The sequence below is a fragment of the Impatiens glandulifera genome, chromosome 1 (genome assembly GCF_907164915.1).
Source record: "Impatiens glandulifera chromosome 1, dImpGla2.1, whole genome shotgun sequence".
Classification (NCBI taxonomy): domain Eukaryota; kingdom Viridiplantae; phylum Streptophyta; class Magnoliopsida; order Ericales; family Balsaminaceae; genus Impatiens; species Impatiens glandulifera.
In genome coordinates, this window is record NC_061862.1 from 17,496,147 (window position 1) to 17,517,306 (window position 21,160).

The 21,160-nt window shown below is 30.2% G+C and overlaps 3 protein-coding genes across 4 annotated transcripts; 1 reads left to right on the forward strand and 2 right to left on the reverse strand.

Moving 5' to 3' along the window:
- The first annotated feature begins 11,890 nt into the window (after positions 1–11,890).
- LOC124921179 (U-box domain-containing protein 27-like) lies at positions 11,891–13,320 on the forward strand. Its single transcript, XM_047461804.1, has one exon. The coding sequence runs from the start codon at positions 11,995–11,997 to the stop codon at positions 13,240–13,242; it is 1,248 nt and encodes a 415-aa protein (XP_047317760.1). The 5' UTR covers positions 11,891–11,994; the 3' UTR covers positions 13,243–13,320.
- Positions 13,321–17,145: 3,825 nt separating this feature from the next.
- Positions 17,146–18,847, reverse strand: LOC124921395 (putative 4-hydroxy-4-methyl-2-oxoglutarate aldolase 2). Of its 2 annotated transcripts, none has more exons than XM_047462054.1 (2): positions 18,702–18,847; positions 17,146–17,779 (listed from the first exon to the last, which is right to left on the reverse strand). In XM_047462054.1, the coding sequence occupies exon 2, from the start codon at positions 17,769–17,771 to the stop codon at positions 17,271–17,273; it is 501 nt and encodes a 166-aa protein (XP_047318010.1). In that variant the 5' UTR covers positions 17,772–17,779; positions 18,702–18,847; the 3' UTR covers positions 17,146–17,270. The 2 variants fall into 2 exon arrangements, with proteins under 2 accessions (XP_047318010.1, XP_047318011.1); XM_047462055.1 differs by having other exon boundaries at positions 17,146–17,819; positions 18,702–18,816.
- Positions 18,848–19,086: 239 nt separating this feature from the next.
- Positions 19,087–20,900, reverse strand: LOC124921394. Its single transcript, XM_047462053.1, has 5 exons — positions 20,764–20,900; positions 19,861–19,978; positions 19,646–19,745; positions 19,466–19,552; positions 19,087–19,385 (listed from the first exon to the last, which is right to left on the reverse strand). The coding sequence occupies exons 1-5, from the start codon at positions 20,822–20,824 to the stop codon at positions 19,251–19,253; spliced, it is 501 nt and encodes a 166-aa protein (XP_047318009.1). The 5' UTR covers positions 20,825–20,900; the 3' UTR covers positions 19,087–19,250.
- Positions 20,901–21,160: the final 260 nt, after the last annotated feature.

Sequence of the window (21,160 nt, forward strand, 5' to 3'; positions counted from 1 at the left end):
TTTTGATTATTTAAAAATTTAGTTAATAATATATTATAATATCTGTATTTAAAATTTTATAATAATAAAGTAAAATTATTTTAATATTTTAGTTAATTAATTTAGTAATTTGATGTTTTAAATTTTTTTTTTTAATAGAATAGTTGAATATTGAGTAAAAAAAATCACATTAAACAAGCTCTTATGATTATAAAGTTATTTTTTAGTCAATTTTTTTTATATATATTAATATTCTTATAATTATTATATAACTTAATTCATTAATTAACCTACCAAATTACTTATATTTGTATTTTATTAAATTTAATAATTTATATTAAACAAATCTTAAATAATACATTTTTACTCTTTATAAAACTTGAAAAAAAAACATACAATAATCCTAACAAACGGTTGAGTTAACTTGAAAAGAAAGGCAAATTAAAATGAATCTCTATTACTACAGAAGTTGATTTGAAATTGAATTACACATCACATGATCGTCATCATCTTTAATCATCCATCCCAACCCCCCACTTTTATATCCACTCACCAGACATATCATCATCATTAATTCTCCTCTTTTTGAATTTGTTAAAATAATTAATTAATTAAAACAAATCCTCACTTTTAATTATCACATATAAATTTAAATAAGCTGAAAAAACAATGGATCAAATGAATATATATATGAAAAAACACCACAAAATTAAATTAAGATATATGATCAGTCATCCATATTGTTGAATTACATAACCCATTTACAGTACTAGCTAGGTAACAACATAAACAACTCATCAACTTTCTCATCTGCATTTAGCTAGTTTCTATCTAACAAAAGAACCCCACAAAAGAAAAAAATTTGTGATTTTTCATGATGATCAATATTGGTCATTGATCAAGAAGAAGAAGAAGATATGTATATATAATAGTGTGTGTGTAGAATTATATATGCATACTGATGATTAATTGATGATGATCATGGCGATGAGTATGATGATCTGCTCAACAAACCTATGTCATTGTGTTTCCTTGAAGGACCCGAGGCTGGAATAGGAGTTGTCCGTTTTGGCATGAGACCCAAGAATTGACCGGAATAATTATGATGAGGCTTGATTACTTTGAAGATAGTTGAAGTTGTGCTTCTTGACGTTCCACGGCAGTGACCAATGAGGGTGAAGAAGAAGATGATCATGATCAATTTGAGAGACATAGGCCGTCTTGATCTTCTATCTCCGCAGGCAGACATGTTTAAACTAGAGTAGAGAGAAGATGGGTGGGAATGGGGGGAGGTTTTAATTTAATTTGATGTGGGAAAAGGGGAAAGAAGAAAACATGGGAAAGATGATGAATAGATTTAGGTTCTTTTCTTAATGTGTGTCGGAGAAGAAGATTGATGGATAGAGGGAGCTATCTAGCTATACTAGGTAGCTATATAAATTACATATATATGGAAAAATGATGAATTGACCAGACCAGACAGACTGGTTGTGTAGAAAAGTCATATGAAGAAAAGGTTCTATTTTTATATGGTCATGGTCATATATATGGTGGGGGCATTTTGTAACGCATTTAATATATAAACTTTAGTTTTTCTTGTATGGATAGATTCACTGTAACTGTATAAAATAAAATAAAGCACAGTTTATGTTTTTATTTATTAATTATATATATATATTGTGGTGGAGAGAGGGAGAGAGAAAAGAGTGAGTAATACTATGCATGGATGATAGCTGTGTAAGGCCGAAGATGGGGAAAAGTAGGAAAAGTTTTGAATTTTATTTCATCTTTTTCTCTATCTAACCCATATTGTGGTTAGGTGATTTGCATGGCCCCCATTTTATTATTTATTGTCGTCCCAAGTTCCCAACTCATAGTTATAGGTTATGTCTACGTATATGCATGTATTCTGTGACTACTCACTAGTAATTGGACCCTTTCTCCCCAACCCTAAACCCTAACCCTAATTCTAAACCCTAACTCTAACCCTAACCCTATATATAAATGAGGTGTCGTTGGAGCCATACATTTTCCTCTATCTATCTCTGTATAAGTTGGAATTGGTTAAATAAAGTGTCAAATAAAGAATGTTAGTGATTCAAAATAAAAATTTCTTGCTATCAAACACAAGAGAATGATTAATGACTAAAATGGACCCAATAAGCACTAATTAAGATAAGCCTTTACAATATATAAATCAAATAATTAAGACCTTGTTCAGCTGGGGTTATTTAAATAACTATTCCGGTCATGAGTTCGAACCCATCCGACGACACATTTGACACGTATGTAGTTAAATTGGTTTAGTGTGTTTACGAGATATGTGTTTACCACGGGAATTAGTCGCACTCCGAAAGAGTTGAAACCTAACGTTTTAAAATAAATTAACTATTCGGGTTATTTGAATAATTTTGTTTGGTACAAACCTATTAGAATTTGAGTTATTAGTGAAAATACATAAATTAACAATAATATTTATTAAAAATTAAATAAAAAGTATTTAATATTTTATTTGATAAAAAGAAATGAAAAAATAGTGAATTGTTCAAATAACCTAATTAATTTCAAATAATTAACCCATGTACCTTAAAAGTTCTAAATATTATTCAACAAAAATAAATCATATTAAATATAGTTAAGTAACACATTTAATATATATATTGGAAAAAAAAATCATGGGTTGTCATGTATATATGTAATGTAGCCCGATAATACATTCAAGTTAATTTTTTTTATTACTTTCATATATATAAAAAGAAATAAATGTATTTAGTCATTCATTATTAACTCTTACTAGAGGTATCAATTAATGCTAAAATTTGAGTTTATTGAGAAAATAATGTATGGCTCCTTTATAACCATATTTAATTAAATTTGTTTAGTTTTTTTTTTTATAAGTCTATATATATTAAATATAAAAAAATAAAAATTGTGTTATTAAAATAACTCAATTTTGGGCCAAACCCATGTAGACCTACTTTTAATTATTGACTTTTTATACTTTGCCTTTTGAAAAACGGCAAGTTGGTCACATATTACATCCTAATTAATATGAAGAATTATAGCATTCAAAGTTAGTTAAAATTGGTCTCCATATTTGGCTTGGCCAGGTAATGTTTTTTCTTCAAAATTAGAAATTAATTGTGCAACGTATTCGTACATGAATAATAGTTGTAAAATTCACATTCACGAGTTTTTTTTTTAAATAATTTATGTGAGAAGATTAAAAATAATATATATTTTAATTTTTAACCTAATAATATAATATAAGTAGAATATTCTAACCAACTAAATTAATAAAATTTTATATTTTAAATTTAACATACAATTGGATAAACGTGCAACTTTATATTTTTATATTTTTATAATTTTATTTACTTTTATTAATATATTTTAAAAAGTTAAGACATAAATTATATTGTAAGAATTAGATTACATTATATTACCTGTATACATAATAATATATTTTTATATTATTTTTTAAAAATAATTTAAGACCTAAACTATATTTTATTAATTAGATAACATATCATTTTACATCTATAACATTACATTTTAATTTTTTTTTATTATTTTTTTATAAAAAAATTAAATATTAACAGGTATTTTATAAATTAAATAACACATTATTTTACCTTCATAATATTATACTTTTAATTTTTTTTTATTAATTTTAAAAAATAAGTTAAGACTTTGTTTTTTTAAAAATAACACATTATTTTACGATAATAATATTAATAATTAGTAATAGATTCAAAATTTTTGTTTTGAATAGTAGTATAGTTTTTGATTTTATTTTTTTGAAAAAAATTCATATATATAAAAAATGAAAAAAAAATTGTTTAAATACAACGAAAAAAATATGACACGAAAAAAAAAATAAAAAATAAAACAATAAGAAAAAGCGGTACTCAATAAGTCACGAGCTCGTAAATCATCGAAAAGAACGATTAACTCTCTAATAGACTTTACTAACTTTCCTGAATGAATCATAGAAAACATCGTAATGATAGTATTATGAATGATACACATCAGACAACTACGATCATTACAAGTTTGACGATTTCTCTCAAACCAGATAGTCCACCAAAAAATAATTAGAATGATAACCTAAATATATAGACCTGCAATATCAGTCGCATTAATCCAAACTCCTCAGTAACTACTCAAAGATTCGAGCATCACCCAATAAATCACAGTAATGCTCTACAAAAACTCCAAATACTAGTCACTCATCGATCATGCAAAAGTAAGTGAGTTGCCGATTTAACCTCTTCATTACACATACGACAACTAGCCATAATACAACATTTTTTCATGCACATATCATATGTTAGAATTCTATCATGAATAACACTCCATCCAAAGAACGAGATCTTGGATGAAATCTTTAACTCTTAAAGTTTTTCCAAACAAAAATTATATAGAATCATCTTAGTCAACATCTTGTAGCAATGCCCCACATGCAAATAATCAATATCTTACCAACGCATAACGTCTTGTTTAGACGGCGACAATTGCTTGACTCCTACTAAAACTAAACTCTATTATGGGACAAAGTCTCCATAATGTTTAATCTCCTTTTACATCTAATTCGGCTAGCAAAATAACTAGGCCGATGATCAAACATGTACTCAATTGTGACATTTCTACATGTAGCAATGGAACAAGCTCAAAATACGTTATAACTAGACTTTTGACACTACACCAAATGTCGTCCCAAAATCTAATCGAAGAATCATCCTCCACAATGAATCTAGATTTCTCATGAAAACTTTTCTACATAGAATAAATTCCTCTCCAAATGCTACATCCCGCTGGATAATTAGACATTTTGGTGAACCAACTAGACCAATCATTACCATACTTACATTTGACTATCGATACCCAAAACTATTTGGCTCCATTACAAATTTACTACACTATTTTGATAGAAGAGCCTTATTAAAAGAAATAAGATCTCAAATATCTAGACCTCATTGATCTTTAAAACATTTAATATTTTCCAACTAACTATATAACAAATCGATGAGTTAGAAGATCTCATAGAAGTTTAAACATTATTCTCTTCATTTTCACCACCACACTCTTAGAGAGAATGAATAACGACATATCATATATATAGGGATGACTAAAAAATCCGATCCGTTGATCCGGCCGATCCCAAAAAATCTGAATCCGTTGGATCGGATTTGGATATCGATCTGATCCGATATTTTTACCGGATTTCCGGATCGAATACGGATCGGGCAAAAAAAATTTGGATACCCGAAGTCGATCCTATAATTTTTAAAATTTATTAAATAAACATCAAATTCAAACAAAAATATTATCAAATAAGTCTCTCTCTTCCTTTGTTTTCCTTCCCTCTCCCTTTCTTTTTCTTCCTATTTCTCCTCTTTACAAACCCAAACCCAAACAAAAATCAAAGATCTATTTCTTCTATTTGTCTTCCCATTTTTCAGATCTGTTTGTGAATTTCTCAAATCGTCATTAGTCATTGCCACATTGGAGGCTGGAGCTGTTGCCACAAAAATGTTGGGTCACTTGGATGGACTAATGTCTTTGTTTTAAAAATATATTGATTTCATTTTGGCATTTAAATTATATTTTTGATATGTATTGCACTTATGAGTTGAATTCTGAGATCCTTAATGAACAATTTCAATTTTCTAGCATATGAAAAAAATTAAAAATATGAAAAAATTAGATCAGCGGGTATCCAACTGGTCGATCTGATCCGATCAAGTGTTTTCGGATTGGATAGTGGTCGGATACCGGATCGGATACGTATCGCAATCTTTGAAAAAAATAGTGTCGGATATCCGATCCGAAATATCAGATTAGATCGGATCGGTGGGTTTGTCCACCCCTATATATATGGGCATAGATGACAATACACTCTTAATGAGGATTAACCGACCCTTTTTCAAGATTATTTACTTTTCCATCTAGACAATTTATATTCTAGTTTAGTGATAATTGGGTCACAAGAGACCTTGGATCGTAATTTAGCACATAATGACATGTCAAGATATGTTGACGGAAGACCACAAATTATGAACCCCAACACATTTGCCAAACTCATCATTCTTTTATTCGAAACATAATTTGAAAAAAAAAAGATATCTCACTTATTAAGATTAACTCAAAAATCAGAACATGCACCGAGTAACCATAAAATATTCTGAAAGTTTTTAAAATTCATATAAGTAGCCTGAAACATACAAAGCGTGTCATTAGCGAAAATCAAATGTGATATGACAAAATGATATCTTGTTGACCCACAACTCACTTCAAGGATGAGTCTCGAGTTTTCTATGAAAACTATCATTTTTTTAGAGAGCTTTCATAACAATGACGAACAAAAAAGGAGAGTGGATCACCTTGTCTGATCCCTCAAGATCTCTTGAATAATTTCTGAGAACTCTCATTAACAATGAAAGAAAACTTAACTATCGAGAGACAAAATCTAATCCATCCAATCCATTTTGTACCCATTCCTATTTTGTCCATTACTTCAAATAAAAACTCCCAATTGACATGATCATAAACTTTTTAATGTCTAACTTGATAAAAGCACATTTTCACCTCTTGAATTAGTTGAGTCAAAGCACTCCACTAGTGGAAAATGTATCATTAACGGCGGTTTATGTCGTCACTAAAAGTCATAATTTCGTCGCTAATAAATATTAGTGTCGACAAAAAAAACGGCCGTCAGTCGTCGTTAAAAGATAATGGTTTTTATCGACGACGATAGGCCGACGTTGATAATTAAAATATTAGTGATGGCAAATGGGGAATTCAATCATTAATAATTTAAATTTAATAGCGAAGGAATTCTCCTAATGCCATCACTGATATTGTTAATTATCAACATCGGTATTCCCCTAACGTCGTCGCTAATATTGTTAATTATCAACGTCGACGTTCCCTTAACACCGTTGCTAATAATCCTTACTCTTGGGTTTTTGGTACATTTCTAATTCTCTTATCAATGTTGGCAATCCCTTAACGTCGTCGTTGATATTGTTAATTATCAACTTCGTCATTCCCCTAACGTCATCGTTGATAATTCTTGCTCTCGAGTTTTTCACACATATTTTATTCTCTTATCAACGTCAGTATTACCTTAACACCGTTGCTGATATTTTAATTATCAACGTCGGTGTTCCCTAACATCGTCATTGATATTTTACACTCGTCCAAATCTTTATCTTCTTTACGGAAGAACATACAATCATTCTTACAAGCATCAATTTTATCATATGTTAAATCAATGTCTGTAATAATTTTTTTACACTCATAATATGAACTTGGCAACTCAGAATTAGCTGGTAATATTTTTTCTTTGAGTAATTTTAATAACAAATCAAATGACATGTTGGTCCATTGACCAACATTTTTTATGTGAAGTAATTTAATAAAGGTGAAGGTTTTTGAAATTAGGGATCCTTCGTACAAGGGAAGTTTTGAATCATCCAACAACCGGTAGAATGCCTTAGCATCATCAACATGACGTTCATTATTTTTGTGTCAAACATGAACTATCACCGAGTTTCAATTGAAATGACGAGCAAAGAACTCGAAGATTACTCACAAAATAAGAAGAGGACTTTTGGAATTCTAGAGTGAGAAAGAATGAGATGATGTAGTGATTTGAGATTAGAGATAAGAGTTTTATATTATTGAAAAGATAAACTTTCATAAAAATAAAATCAACAATTAACTTTTGATCCAATGATTGACATTGATTGTCTCTTCATTGCCTTTTGCATTTCCTTTTCATTAGGAAGGACATGCTACATGATTTTTCTAATTGTTAATAAATTAATAGCAATAATCTCATGAAGGTAAATGACAATTAACAACATTGAATACATTCAATTGGTTAATTTCATCTCAAACATATAAATGTTAATTAAACAATTAATAAATAAATTATAATAATTTAATTATTAGATCAAATTCCACTTTAATTCACATTTGAATTTCGTGTGAATTTTTTTTGAATCTCATTTGATTTTATCTACCCAATTTCTCATTTTCATTCATTAATGGAATTTATGAATTTAAAATTTCAACAATTGCATAGGCATTAGGCATGAACTTCAGCCTTATGAGGATTTTGTTGCACCGCTCCGAGCCTAGTTTGCATCATAGGTTGTGTGTTAACTAGAAATATCTTCTTTCTTTGATTGTTAATGCGGAGTCTAGTCGATGATCGATTTCTTTCTATAATCCTCTCTCTACCACTAGTGACATTCATTTTACAATCTATAGCCTCTCCGGACCCAAATGCGAGAGACGCCTTTAAGGGTTGTTGAGAAAACCGAATGAAGTTTGATATTTGATTTGACTATTTTACTTCTCCGTATTCTTAAATTTGCTTAATTAAAAGATATATTTGTAATTTGTTAATAAATTAAAATTATTGACTCGTTATATTATATATATATATATTTCCCAATATAATTTAACAATCTATTTTTTTTTAATTAGAGAGGTCAAATTCAATTTGCATTCCACTATTTTTTACATTAAATTTAACTTTAGAAAAGAAAAAAGAAAACTTTTCATTTTGGTTTTAGCCTTTTAGGAATAAAATTTTAGTTCACAAGTAAGTGGGCCTATGTAAGATGGGCTTAGTATTACAACCTGAAATTTGAGTGGAAGTAAACACAGGCTATAAAACAAAACAACCATCACTTCTGTTTCCTGTTTTAATTTCATAAAAAAATCTTTATGAAAAAATAATTTCTTGAAGGTATGTTTGGTTTGAGTTATTTTCTCCTGAATTCAATTACAAAAAAAATATAATATAAATTTTGAAGTTCAATTTTTATTAAAAATGTTTTAAGTTAAAATATGATTAATTTTTTTTTGTTTTGATTAATATTTTTTAAATATTAAAATTATATTTTGAACATACCATACTATATTACCCCATTAATTGATTAATTTCAAATCAATCCGCATCAAATACAAGGCATTATAGTCGCCAAGAACAATAATTATATATAATAAATAATAGTACATGGATCATTATCAATAATGATCTGTCATCAATGCATAGGCCACAAACTTTGGTTTGACTTGAAAATTATTTTCAGTTCCAATTTTATTTAATTGCACGCATGCATGCATTGTCAAAATAATAATAATTTATATCCTCCAATTCTTCTTCTTCTTTAAATTAAGATTAAGGATCATTTAAATACAACATTAAGTTATATTAGTTAACTATTTCCTTGGGTTCTGTCTATTTTTAATACTCGGCATAACATTCATCGACATCGAGATAAAAAAAACGCAAAACTCTTTTGTGTTGGGTCATTCACATGATCATCACAAACTTTAAACATATATATAGCTAGGATATGGTTTCGAAGAAAATCCTAATTTTGCTCATTAATTCGTTGAACCAATGTTTAAACATTAAAACTTTGTTATAAATTATTCATTTCCTTATCGGGTTCGGGACTAAAATAAAAGAATGGTTGGGACAACAAACATCCATCTCATTCGTATTTTAAGGGCCATATCACATTCAACATTCTTTAGTTTCGAAACTAGTCTCGGCATTAACCCCTCTTTGGGGATTTCTTAACTATTGATATAATTGTATATAGAGTATAGATTAACGACTATATATGAATTTTATAATTTGGATTGGTTAGATTACATATTTGAATAATAAGAAAGCATGGTTTCATGATTACTCTTCTTTGTTATATTGTTGTTTGAAATGGGTGTTTTAATTTCTAAGCAAATAAAAATGGTAAATAACATGAAAATGGGTAAAAATCCATCATGGGTAGGGTTGGTGGTAACCATGATTTGGATGCACCAAAAATTCAAAATAAAGAAAAAGTTTTGCATGCTTTGCTAATTACGGCTCCACTCCCACACGGTTCCTATTAGATCACAATCAATGCTTGTACCTAAGTGCGATTTGCACAAATACTGGTTCAATATTAAAAACAAAAACTTATATAATCTTTTGTATAATTAGTTGTATTTGGTTTTCAAATGACAAAATGTCTTCCATAAAAAAAATCATAAATTTTAGATTTGATTTTCCTTAAGAATACTTTTAGTAAACGAGAATGTGATTGTGAGTATCATAATAGTCACCCTATAAAATAAATCAATATGGACGGATCTATTAAGGGGCTCAGATGTGCCCATTCCGAATGAAAACAAAATTACGGTAAAAATGTGATATGTCTCCCTAATTATTTATTTTTCCATTTAATTCACTATTTAATTATCTAATTTAAAAAAGAGAGAATAAATCAAAATTCATCAAATCGTTTAATTCATAATTTCTATTAATTTTTTAAGCCCATCCGAACTCTAGTTTATGTTACCCCAGAACCCAAATAGATATTTAAAAATAATCCTCAAACAATGATAATGTTAATTTATTAAATTAAAAAAATAATAATAATAATTAATAAATATTGAATGAAGCCAAATACATAATGCATAGATTGTAAAATATCTTATATTCTTGAGACCACAATTAAATAGACAAATGTACGATTTTTTTCTAAGAATATATAAGAGTGGTACTTTAAGCAGAAAAAAATAAATGAATAAAATAAACTAGTGCAAGTTGGTTATATATAATGATAATTGATCATTAAAGTATAAGAAAATTAGTGTAAGAATGATGATGTTGTCTTTTACCTTTTTCTCCCCCTTTCTAATTCACAATAGATTACATTTTTATAAAGTAATCAACATAACACACGGATAACCAAAGCTAAATAATAAAAAATAGAGATTAAACAAAAACAATCAACTCATGAAGTTATCCAGAAGATAAATATTTACCAGGTAATAAATAATTACACTAACAAAAGATGATACTTTTGTATGTAAAGTGATATTTAAAATTAAAACATGATTCAAATTAAGTTCAAAAATATCTTATCTAGGTTTAAAGTAGACTTTACAAAGCGAAAATTTTGATTACTCATTGTTATTTTTAAAAAACTCAATTCAGTATAGCATAATATAGATAATAGTCGTTTAAACATACAAACAAAATTAATAAAAAAAAACATTAATGTTCACATTATCACCAAACACACCCGAAATAAATCATATATGAGAACAAAAATGAAAACATAAGCAAAAAAATGTTCACCAACAAACAAAAATTACATAAAATTTAGCGTTAATAAATTCAAAAATCTTAAAAAAAATAAAATTAATGAATTCACTGATCGTCTCCACCGTTTTCTTTTTCCTAAAAAAGATCTATTATATCGTTATAATAATAGCGTTGTGGAATAAATACATTGATATATCCTGATCATTGAAAATCTTTTAGTTCTTTTCGAACTAAATAGTTCACCAGAAAATAATCGAGATAAATACTCATCGACCCAACCTAGTTCAATTGTCCAACCAAGTTCACGATTTTCATCTAAACAATCGGTTAATTCGATGCTACATGTATAGGCACTACTTGTATCTCACTCATAAAGTGACACTTATACACAAAAGTAAAGTATCATCTCTCTTATTTATTAATTTTTTTCTCTTTGTACATGTGACATTTTCTTAATAGATACTTGCACTACTAACACATGTAGCATCGAACTAACCCTAAACAATCTAACCATCACCGATGATGTAATTATTCAAATGAGATCCCATGTTACGTATCTCACATGTTCCCCTTACAAGAGAGGAGTAAAACAATATTATTATTATTATTATTATTACCGTTTTATCCCAAATTTTGTTCCGAAAATTAAAAAATATTTTATGACATTACAATTTAGATTAATTTAATATGGGTGTAACAAATGGGGCCAATTATACAATTTCAAAAAAAAAAGTAAAGAACTTGATCACTAGAAGCTTTGACCGTATTGTCTTCATAAAGCATATATTTCTATTCCCCCTTCTTCTTCTTCTCCAACCGCCACCACCACCAGCACCACCGTCTTCAACTCTCTTTCTCTCTCTTCTGCAAATAGTGATTTTGAAGACGAAATGAGAACAGATGATTTGTTCATCACAGTCCCTACCTTATTCCGTTGCCCAATCTCTCTTGACCTAATGAAATCTCCGGTCAGTCTCTGCACCGGCGTCACCTACGACCGTACTAACATCCAACGCTGGCTCGACGCCGGTAACAACACCTGTCCCGCCACCATGCAACTCCTCTCCACCAAAGAATTTGTTCCAAATCACACTCTACAACGTCTCATCCAGATCTGGTCCGATTCATCCATCAATTCTCCATCTCCATCTTCCTCTTTGTTAACCACATCCGAAGCCTCTGAAATCGTCGCCAAAATCCTTCGCTCTCGAATCAACTGCCGCGGTTACATCTCGAAGCTTCTCTCATTCTCGCAAGTCTCCGATCAAAACAGGAAGTTCCTCGCGACAATCGACGGTTTCTCTCAGTTTCTCATCAGTATCGTGGCCGACACCGCGAATCTCAACACGGATAATTTGAAATTTCTTGAAGAATCGGTAATGCTGCTTCAGCTGGTGTTGATTGGAGTAAGTAGAGAACAGTTAGCGAAATATCTAATGGAGAAACGAGAGAAAGTGACTGAATCAACTATATTCATATTACAACGAGGAAATCTATCATCCAGAATCGCAACCGCCAAGGCGCTTGAACTAGTAGCAATGGATGCTGAATCCAAGCTTTATTTCGCCGATAAAACCGATTTACTATCAGAGATTTTCAGATTAGCAACATCCAATGACTCCGATCCAGAAGCGATTGAAAGCGGATTATCCTGTTTGATCTGTTTATCAATACCGAAACGAGCTAGAACAAGACTCATCAAACTCGGCGCAGTCCAAGCTTTAAGCGAAATGCTGAACAAGACAAATCTGAGAATCAGTATAGCAGAGAAGATTCTGAAGCTTCTGGAAATGGTATCGACGACGAAGGAAGGGAGTTTAGAGATTTGTGGAAGGAACGGAGAATGTATCAATGCGTTGTTGAAGAAGATCTTGAAGGTTTCGACGAAGGCGACGGAGCATGTGGTGACGATACTGTGGAGTCTGTGTTGTGTATTCCGGGAAGCGGCGGCGAGGGAGGCGGTGGGTAGTAGTAATGGAGGGACGAAGATATTGGTTTTGATGCAGAGTAATTGTTCGCCGGCGGTCCGGCAGATGGCGAATGAATTGCTGAAAATATTTGGGGTGAAATTGAAAGGTGGAACTGGTTCGTGCTTGTTGAGCTATGAAACGAAGACGACACATATTATGCCTTTTTGAAAAATTAATTATTATTAATCAATTAACTTCACATTTTGTATTATAGTTTTTATATATATATAAATGAGAGATGGTAATGTATACAAGCAATTTTGTCAATATCATACATTCTTGTTAATTTAAATTACTCATTTTTGTATTATACTTCAAACAAACAAATTTGAACAACGGAATTATAACGAAAATAGACAACGAACCGGTTACATATGCACGATACGGGAAATGACCATGTTTAAGAGCGGAGAAAAGAAATATTTTTTTTCGAAAAAATGAAATTTTTGTCCCAAACATGTTTATATGTAGAAGAGGGTGAATTTTTTTTTTTTGAAAAAATTACTGTGTTCTGGAGATTTTTGTCTCGAACCATGATATGATAGAGACAACGAAGTTGAGAACGAAAGCAAAAACACGAATCTGACATGATCTAACACTTGTGTTGAAGAGAGAAAGAGAAATAAAAAATAATCATAATAAAATAAATGAGCCATGCTCGGGAACAAAAGCAAGGCCACAAAACGGACAAAAATATTCGAATAAACTTGATTTTCAGTTTATATTTCTATCGTACATCCTGAACATTATCATTTTTTCGAACATTGCAATTTTTTTTTTTACTTATTATTTTTTTTAGACACTATATTTTTTATTTCTCTATCATCCATAAATGATAAAACACGTTGAATTCATAATATTGTTTTATTTATATTTTTTTGTTTAAATTATTTCTTTTTTATTATTATTTTTAATATAATTAATTTGAGTTATAATAAAAAATAATAATTTGGACATGTGATATGATAAAAGGTGGATCTGATTTAATGAGTCAAATTGATCAGATCAGCATCTACTCTAAAAGGAATAGAGTAAGAAACTAGAATATGTACATATAAAGAAATTCACAGTATTCATGTTGTTAAAGTGGTAGGTTATGATTTATTTTATTTTATTTTATTTTATTTTTACTATTATTGTTTTATTATAAAAATCGGAATAACTAACTATAACAACAAAAATAGTTATTTATTATTTAATAGTGACTTTAGAATAAATAACAAATTAAGAAGAAAAAAAAAAGTAGGAAAGAATTGGAATCCCTTTCAGAAGTGGGTGAAAGTTGAGGGTTTGACCACTCCAATGTCCATATTATCACACGTCCACCATAATATATTATATTTCTCTTTTACATTGATTAAATTATCACAATATTACATTAAAAAACTGAATTTATTTCAGCAAATATAATCTATCGTCATTTAAAATAGGTTGGTTGAGCTCATCCAATGGACTTAGACAAATAAGGACTGAGTTCAAAGTTAAATAAGAAAAATTAAACAACTTTTTTAAAAATAAGATAACAACAAAATATTTAGAAAGATTGAAACGATATCGATTTTGGCTCGAATCACAGATGGTGAATCCTCACGGCGTCCTCTACAATTTGATCGGTCTAGATCTTTGTTTGGACTTATCTGATATACTCGTTGTTTGAGTATTCCACTTCGGTGAGATTTTTTTGTTTTTATAAATTCACTATTAACGTTTAAGATTTTGTATTATTGAGTCTCTAGAGTGATAAATAAGACTATTGTGTAACTAATTATAATATAAGAAACTTGTTTTTAAAGGCCAATGAAAAAATTATATTTTTAAAATACGCGGTCTGATCGGCGGTTCAAACGGTCTGACTGCGAAACGATTGATTGAGCGGTCTGAATTTTAACTTTAATACAATTACCTTTCAAATCAGTCAAAATTTGGTCCGACCGAACGGTTTGACCTGAAAACCAAATCGGATATTTTCGGTTAGAAAGGATACCATATTTTCACATCCAAATGTGATTAACTGAAATACATTCATCTTGTTCAATATTTCTCCTCTTTCAGAAGCTCTTCTTAGATTTATTTTGTAACCGGCTTTACAATCCTTAACTCCTCAGAAATCAAATCTACCATTTCAAACAAACTTTCCAACGGTGATGAAATCCAACATGATCAACCGTTCATTAACTCCTCATATCCAAGTATACTGCATCTTTACTCCCATTTATAATTTTCTAATCGATTGTGCATCCTTTTACCCTACAATCCGTTCTAGCCTTCAATTCTTGATCGTCTTCCTCAACTTCTTCAAATATATATCAAACTGCAAGAATTTTTTTTTATGAGATTTCAGGTATTCATTTCCAATATGCATAACACTTTTTTTTTTCATACAGATATCGTATAAGGATAATAAAATATCAGTTGTACTGGTTGGTATTGTTGCCACAATTGTATGGTAAAGTCTCTAATTATTGTTGTGCTTCAAACAATTTGAAGTCATATAATAAGGTATTTGTAATTATTTGTATGATATTAATTTAATTGGTAAACTATTGAGTTTAATTAGCATGTTTTTTTATTATTTTTCATATGCTTAAAATTTAAATGATTATATATATAATTTATGTGCCAATATATTTAAATTTACTTTTAATAAAAGAAAATTTAAATTCGGCGACTAGTGTTCAATCGGTTGGACCAGTCCGACCGAAATTCGCTCAAAAAATCGAGTTGATAACCAAACGGTTTTCATAACAATGAAAAAAATACCTATAATTGTGTAATAATTGTTTTATTTTTATATGTCAAAATTAGAAAAAAGAAACAAAAAAAATTAAACCAAATAACAATATATAAAATTAAGAGAAATGATTAAGTGAGGAAATTTGGTGAGGAAATTTGGTGAAGGAATGACTTGGCATAATCTTATTAGCTGAAAAAATCAAATAATTTCTCTTTTTTCTCCCACTTTTACATTTTCCAAACAATGAAGGTGATGTCAAGTCATTCTCTCACCAAATTCTTTCTCTATCACTTCTCTAAAATTAAATACATCAACTTTAGGGTGAAAAAGAAAAAAAAAATTATTTCACACAGTATTGTAATAAGACCGAATAAAATAAAAAATTATTAAGAAAAACTGTGCAATCCTTAGACCACCCACAGCAGGGTGTCAAATTTTTTCATTTAACACTCTGCCACGTCAGCTTAACACCTCTTTTAACACCCACTTTTTAACATGTCATACAGCAGCGTGTTATTCAAGGTATCAAAATTACTTTTTCACTTTCTCTCACTTCCACATCATTTAAACATATACATAATTTCATTTTTTTTAACCACAAACAATATTATTCATCACTTGATAAATCAAACATACAAATATTATTTAAAATGAAGAAGGATGATAATAGGGAAGAGTTTGAAGATTTCAAAAGAAAGGTGATACAAACAAGGATGATAATATGGTAGAAAATTTTTGAAATTTTTTGGTGTCCAAATGACACAAACCAAGTCTTTATTTATAGATCGTGAAAAATAAAAAAATATTGATATAATTTTTTTTTATTATTGATCAATTATTATTAAAATGTATTTTTAAAATAAGAAAACTAAAATCAAAAGGTAGATATTATCCTGCCACATGGTAGCCTCTCATTGGGCCAAACAAAATTTGACACCCATGTCAAATTTTGACACCCAAAATTTGACACCCATCTTTGCCCCTGCTGCCTCCCACCCTCCTCTTTTGACACCACAAATGACCCCTGCTGCGGCTGGTCTTAATGTAGACTCCCGCTTATGGCTCAATTGATCTTTGGTTATTTAGCTTTTTTCTTGTTTATTTTTTTAAATTTGATTAAATTTTTAAATAATTAGTTTTTTATGGTTAAAAGTAAAAAATATTCTTAAGTTTTGAAAGATAAATTAATTTTATAAAATTAAATAAATGAGTGTTTTTGGTGTCCTACACAATTGAATCTCATGAAACCCAAAAAATATGGTACACACTAACACTACACAGATAAGTAAAAAGACAAGATCTAATTAAAGAAACCTTAAAATTCCAGCAACATGAAACATAAAAGAAAATAAATTTATTAATATTTATGTATTATAATGCTTGTCTCCGAAACAGAAATACACTCAAACCTGAAATTACAATAACAATAATAATATTATGATTCGAAACAAAGATGTTTATCTTAAACAGAAAGCTCATTCTTAGAAACCAGGATTCCATCAGTATCAGCATAGAGCCATTCCCCATCGCAAATCCTAGTCCCACCAAACGTTATCGGAACATGTTTCTCTCCAATCCCTTTCTTATTAGCTTTCATCGGATGAGAAGCAAGAGCCCTAACACCAATATCGCACCCATTGATCTCGTCCACATCTCTTATACATCCATTCACAACTATCCCCGACCATCCATTATTCTGAGCCTGCACCACCGGATTACCTCCCAGTATAGCGCACCTCAAACTTCCACCACCATCAACCACCAGAACTCTCCCGTTTCCTTTTTCTTCCAAGAACTCGCGAACAAGGAAGTTGTCTTCAAATACTTTCAGCGTCACTACCTGTCCAGAGAATACTTGTCTTCTCCCATATATTTGGAATATTGGCTGCAGGGCTCGCACTTCACCACTCACTATCAGCTGTGGATTTGCATCACAAACTTCCGCAGTAGTAACATATGCCATCGCCTCACCTTTTTCCAATTTCGATCACAAACAAACAAAGATGGATGTCTATTTCAAATAATATCATCAATTCAGACTTTGCGTATTGAAAAACAACTATTTCCAAGAAATATTCACCATTTTACTTTTGATGTTCTATTTCAAATAATATCATCAATTCAGACTTTGCGTATTGACAAACAACTATTTCCAAGAAATATTCACCATTTTACTTTTGATGTTCTATTTCAAATAATATCATCAATTCAGACTTTGCTTATTGACAAACAACTATTTCAAAGAAATATTCAGAGAGCGAGAATTTGGTGCGATGAATGATATCGATAATGATGTGTCATCACGTGATTAGACTTAAATCTAATAGAAGAGAGAAATTCCATTTTCCAAGTTCAATCACGTGTGCAGCCCACATCATTCTCGACACCATTCATGACACAAAATCCCCGCTCTCTATCGTTAATCTTTACTTTCACTTTACAGAAACAAAAACTCACAATGAAAACCTAGAAAATGATAAAAAAATCAGTCATCAACATTTCCTAGATTAGTAGTTTATAATCAAAGAACAAATCAATACATACAACAGGTCGTCAGAAGGATCGATCAAACCATAATTAAATTAACCTTTACGATCCAGCTACAAAACTTCCTATTAGTATATGATATGCATATCATTCATTCATTGTGATTACAACTAATTGAGCTACAAAACGATTATTACAGGAAACAAATTCATATATATGCTCATCGAAACAGTTTTCAAAAGAGAAGCTAGATAGATCCTGAAGATCTACAAATATTATCTTCTTCTGAATCACACACGTATCTCTTTCGATTTCTATAGAATCTACACAGGATAATGATAAAAAGAATCGAGAACAAACAAATCATAAGCATGTGATGAAGAAAACAGAAATCCGTATTCCATACCTGAATTAATCCGGCGGCCGGAATCGGATCTCCGGCGATAACTGTCAGATGGCCTTCTTTTGAGCTTTGATCACGGAGCTAGAGAGAGATGAGCAAATCAATTATGTGTGATCTGTTCATATGCTTCCCCTTTCGAATATTAGATAAGAAATAATTTGAGTAAGGGTAATTATGGAATTTCCTATCTGCTGTCAATCTCTGTGATAATAAGATTCCCAACTGAAAGCCACCATTTTTTTAACTTCTTTCATTTGTCCATATCAAAAATAATATATTTATTTTATATTCTTCCTTAAACAACCTTCTTTTGAATATTTCTTTAATTATAATCAAATTTCATTTTTCTAAAAAAATATATGATTATTTATGACTTATATAATCAACAAATACTCAATAAAAACATTTTAAAGTGAAAAATCAAACTTAAAACCTTAACTATCTTGATTAGTTAAAGAAATGAATAAAAATAGTGCAAAACATTACTTAACCAAGACATTAGTTAAAGAAATTCACAACAAAGGACAAATATTTTAGAAAAGTGGAAAAAGATCATGTTGAAGCTTCGAGCTCTTCGGGACTAACCGCGACTCCATTTGGTTCGTCATCTGCGTGGAGCTGAGAAGAAACATCGTCAATGGCGGTGTTCAGCTGCGAAATCTTCTCGCTCAGTATCCTTCGTGTTCTCTGTTTGGAATATGCAAAACCGTGAGCAAAGTTACATAGTGAAGAAGAATGATTAGATAGAAAATGTGTCATGTCCTGACCTCCAAAGCTTTCTCTTCATCGTATATAAACTTCGGAAGCTTTTTCATTAGATCTTTGCTGTCGGTTCTCGCTAGTGCCTTGCTGATCTGCAATTTGTGACAATTAGAATGTACTATAATATCTCCTATGGTTGAATGAATAATACACATAAAGGGTCCAAAAAAGGCAATAGAGTGTACCTGTGGTGCATAAATACAGCCTAGTGCTCCAACAATTATGCCTCCCAATACAAATCCACCCAAAAAATTGCTACCACTATCTTGTCTTTCATAATCATTGCTGCAATTGAATTTTTCTTTATCCAATCAATAAATAGATAAATGAGACATGTTATCTACTAGCATACATGTCCTAGTAAAGTTAGGGTTTCGAGAGTTAAGTATAAAAATTGTACCTTGCTCTAATTGTAAGTGAAGTTTTGGACTTCAAAGATCTTGCTTTATCTCCGCAAGTGGGGTTGATTAACAAGTTACTTGGGCGAAAATGTTGATCTTCTAGTTTCAGAGAAGATCCTAAAGGAAATACAACATGTAAACAAAAAGAATATCCCACAAAACGAAAGTGAACCATAAGAATCTATCTATTCACAATTCAATGGAATAATAGTACATTGTGGCCTTGTTTCGGGGGGACAATTCTTTTCTCTTTATGTTTCATACTGTTTTACATCGCAAATGCCATTTTTAACACAAACCTAATCTACTTAATGTCTTGTTAATCATTTTCCAGTGATAGAGAAAAAGAATGTCAAGTTATCAAGTACACAATTCACAATGTGTAAAGATGATTGAATCAATGAGAAACAATACAAACAAATATCACAAGATTCAAAGTTGTGTACAATTAATCTTCTTCCTTGTTCCAACTGTTCTGTTTCAGTTTTCAAACTACAAACTGGAATTCAACTTATGCATTCAATGATACAACTCTAAGTACTCTTATCAGTTCTTTCTAAGTATTTGAAGGATAGCTAACCCTAACTTAACAATTAAACTCGAACATATCAGTATAATACTCATTTGAAGGATGACATAACATTTCTTCTCTTCTCGTGTGCAGTAGTATTACGAATTCATTCAAATCTAGAGAATCTTCATCAGGAAAACTACTTCCAGTCTAATTAGAAGACAGATTAATGAAAATTCCTAATCGTTAATTAGGATTTGGCAACATACATACACAAACAGCTTACAGTTAAAAAGCAGTGATTGAGTGTTACGATGCGAATGTGGAAGAACAGGAAAATATAGTGGATCCTGGAAAATGAAATAACCTAAAACAGTAAGCGTGAGATTACCGGATACGAAGTGAAATCCAGAGCTACGAGAAGAGATCAATGAACTCGAGAAGGCGTCCATTCTTCACAAGACTGATCGGAAAGCCGCGGAGAGAGCGAGAAAGGGTAGTTTGATTTGAGAAGATTCCAGATTGAATTGAAAATCAGGCGGGCCTTATATTTCAGCCCAAATATATTACAATCCATTTCATCTTCATTACATTTTTATTATTATTATTATTATTATTATTATTTTTGTATGAACTCGTGATTTTTTATCTCCAAATAATCAATTTGGCATTATGACAGATAAAAGTATATTAGAGAGTAGATTACATTAAATCAAGGTTTTGAAATCAGTTCCGGTTATCAACTCGGAATTTTGGGCAAAATTCGGTTTAAACGGTTCAATCGGTCC

What these genes read in the sequence shown, in the direction of transcription:
- LOC124921394 (XM_047462053.1), bottom strand. Translation starts at nt 20,824, where the DNA reads ATGGACGCCTTCTCGAGTTCATTGATCTCTTCTCGTAGCTCTGGATTT. An exon ending in TCACTTACAATTAGAGCAAG is followed by an intron (nt 19,746 to 19,860) that starts GTACAATTTTTA and finishes ATTCAATTGCAG; the next exon opens with CAATGATTATGAAAGACAAG. An exon ending in GCTGTATTTATGCACCACAG is followed by an intron (nt 19,553 to 19,645) that starts GTACACTCTATT and finishes CACAAATTGCAG; the next exon opens with ATCAGCAAGGCACTAGCGAG.
- LOC124921395 (XM_047462054.1), bottom strand. Translation starts at nt 17,771, where the DNA reads ATGGCATATGTTACTACTGCGGAAGTTTGTGATGCAAATCCACAGCTG.
- LOC124921179 (XM_047461804.1), top strand. Translation starts at nt 11,995, where the DNA reads ATGAGAACAGATGATTTGTTCATCACAGTCCCTACCTTATTCCGTTGC.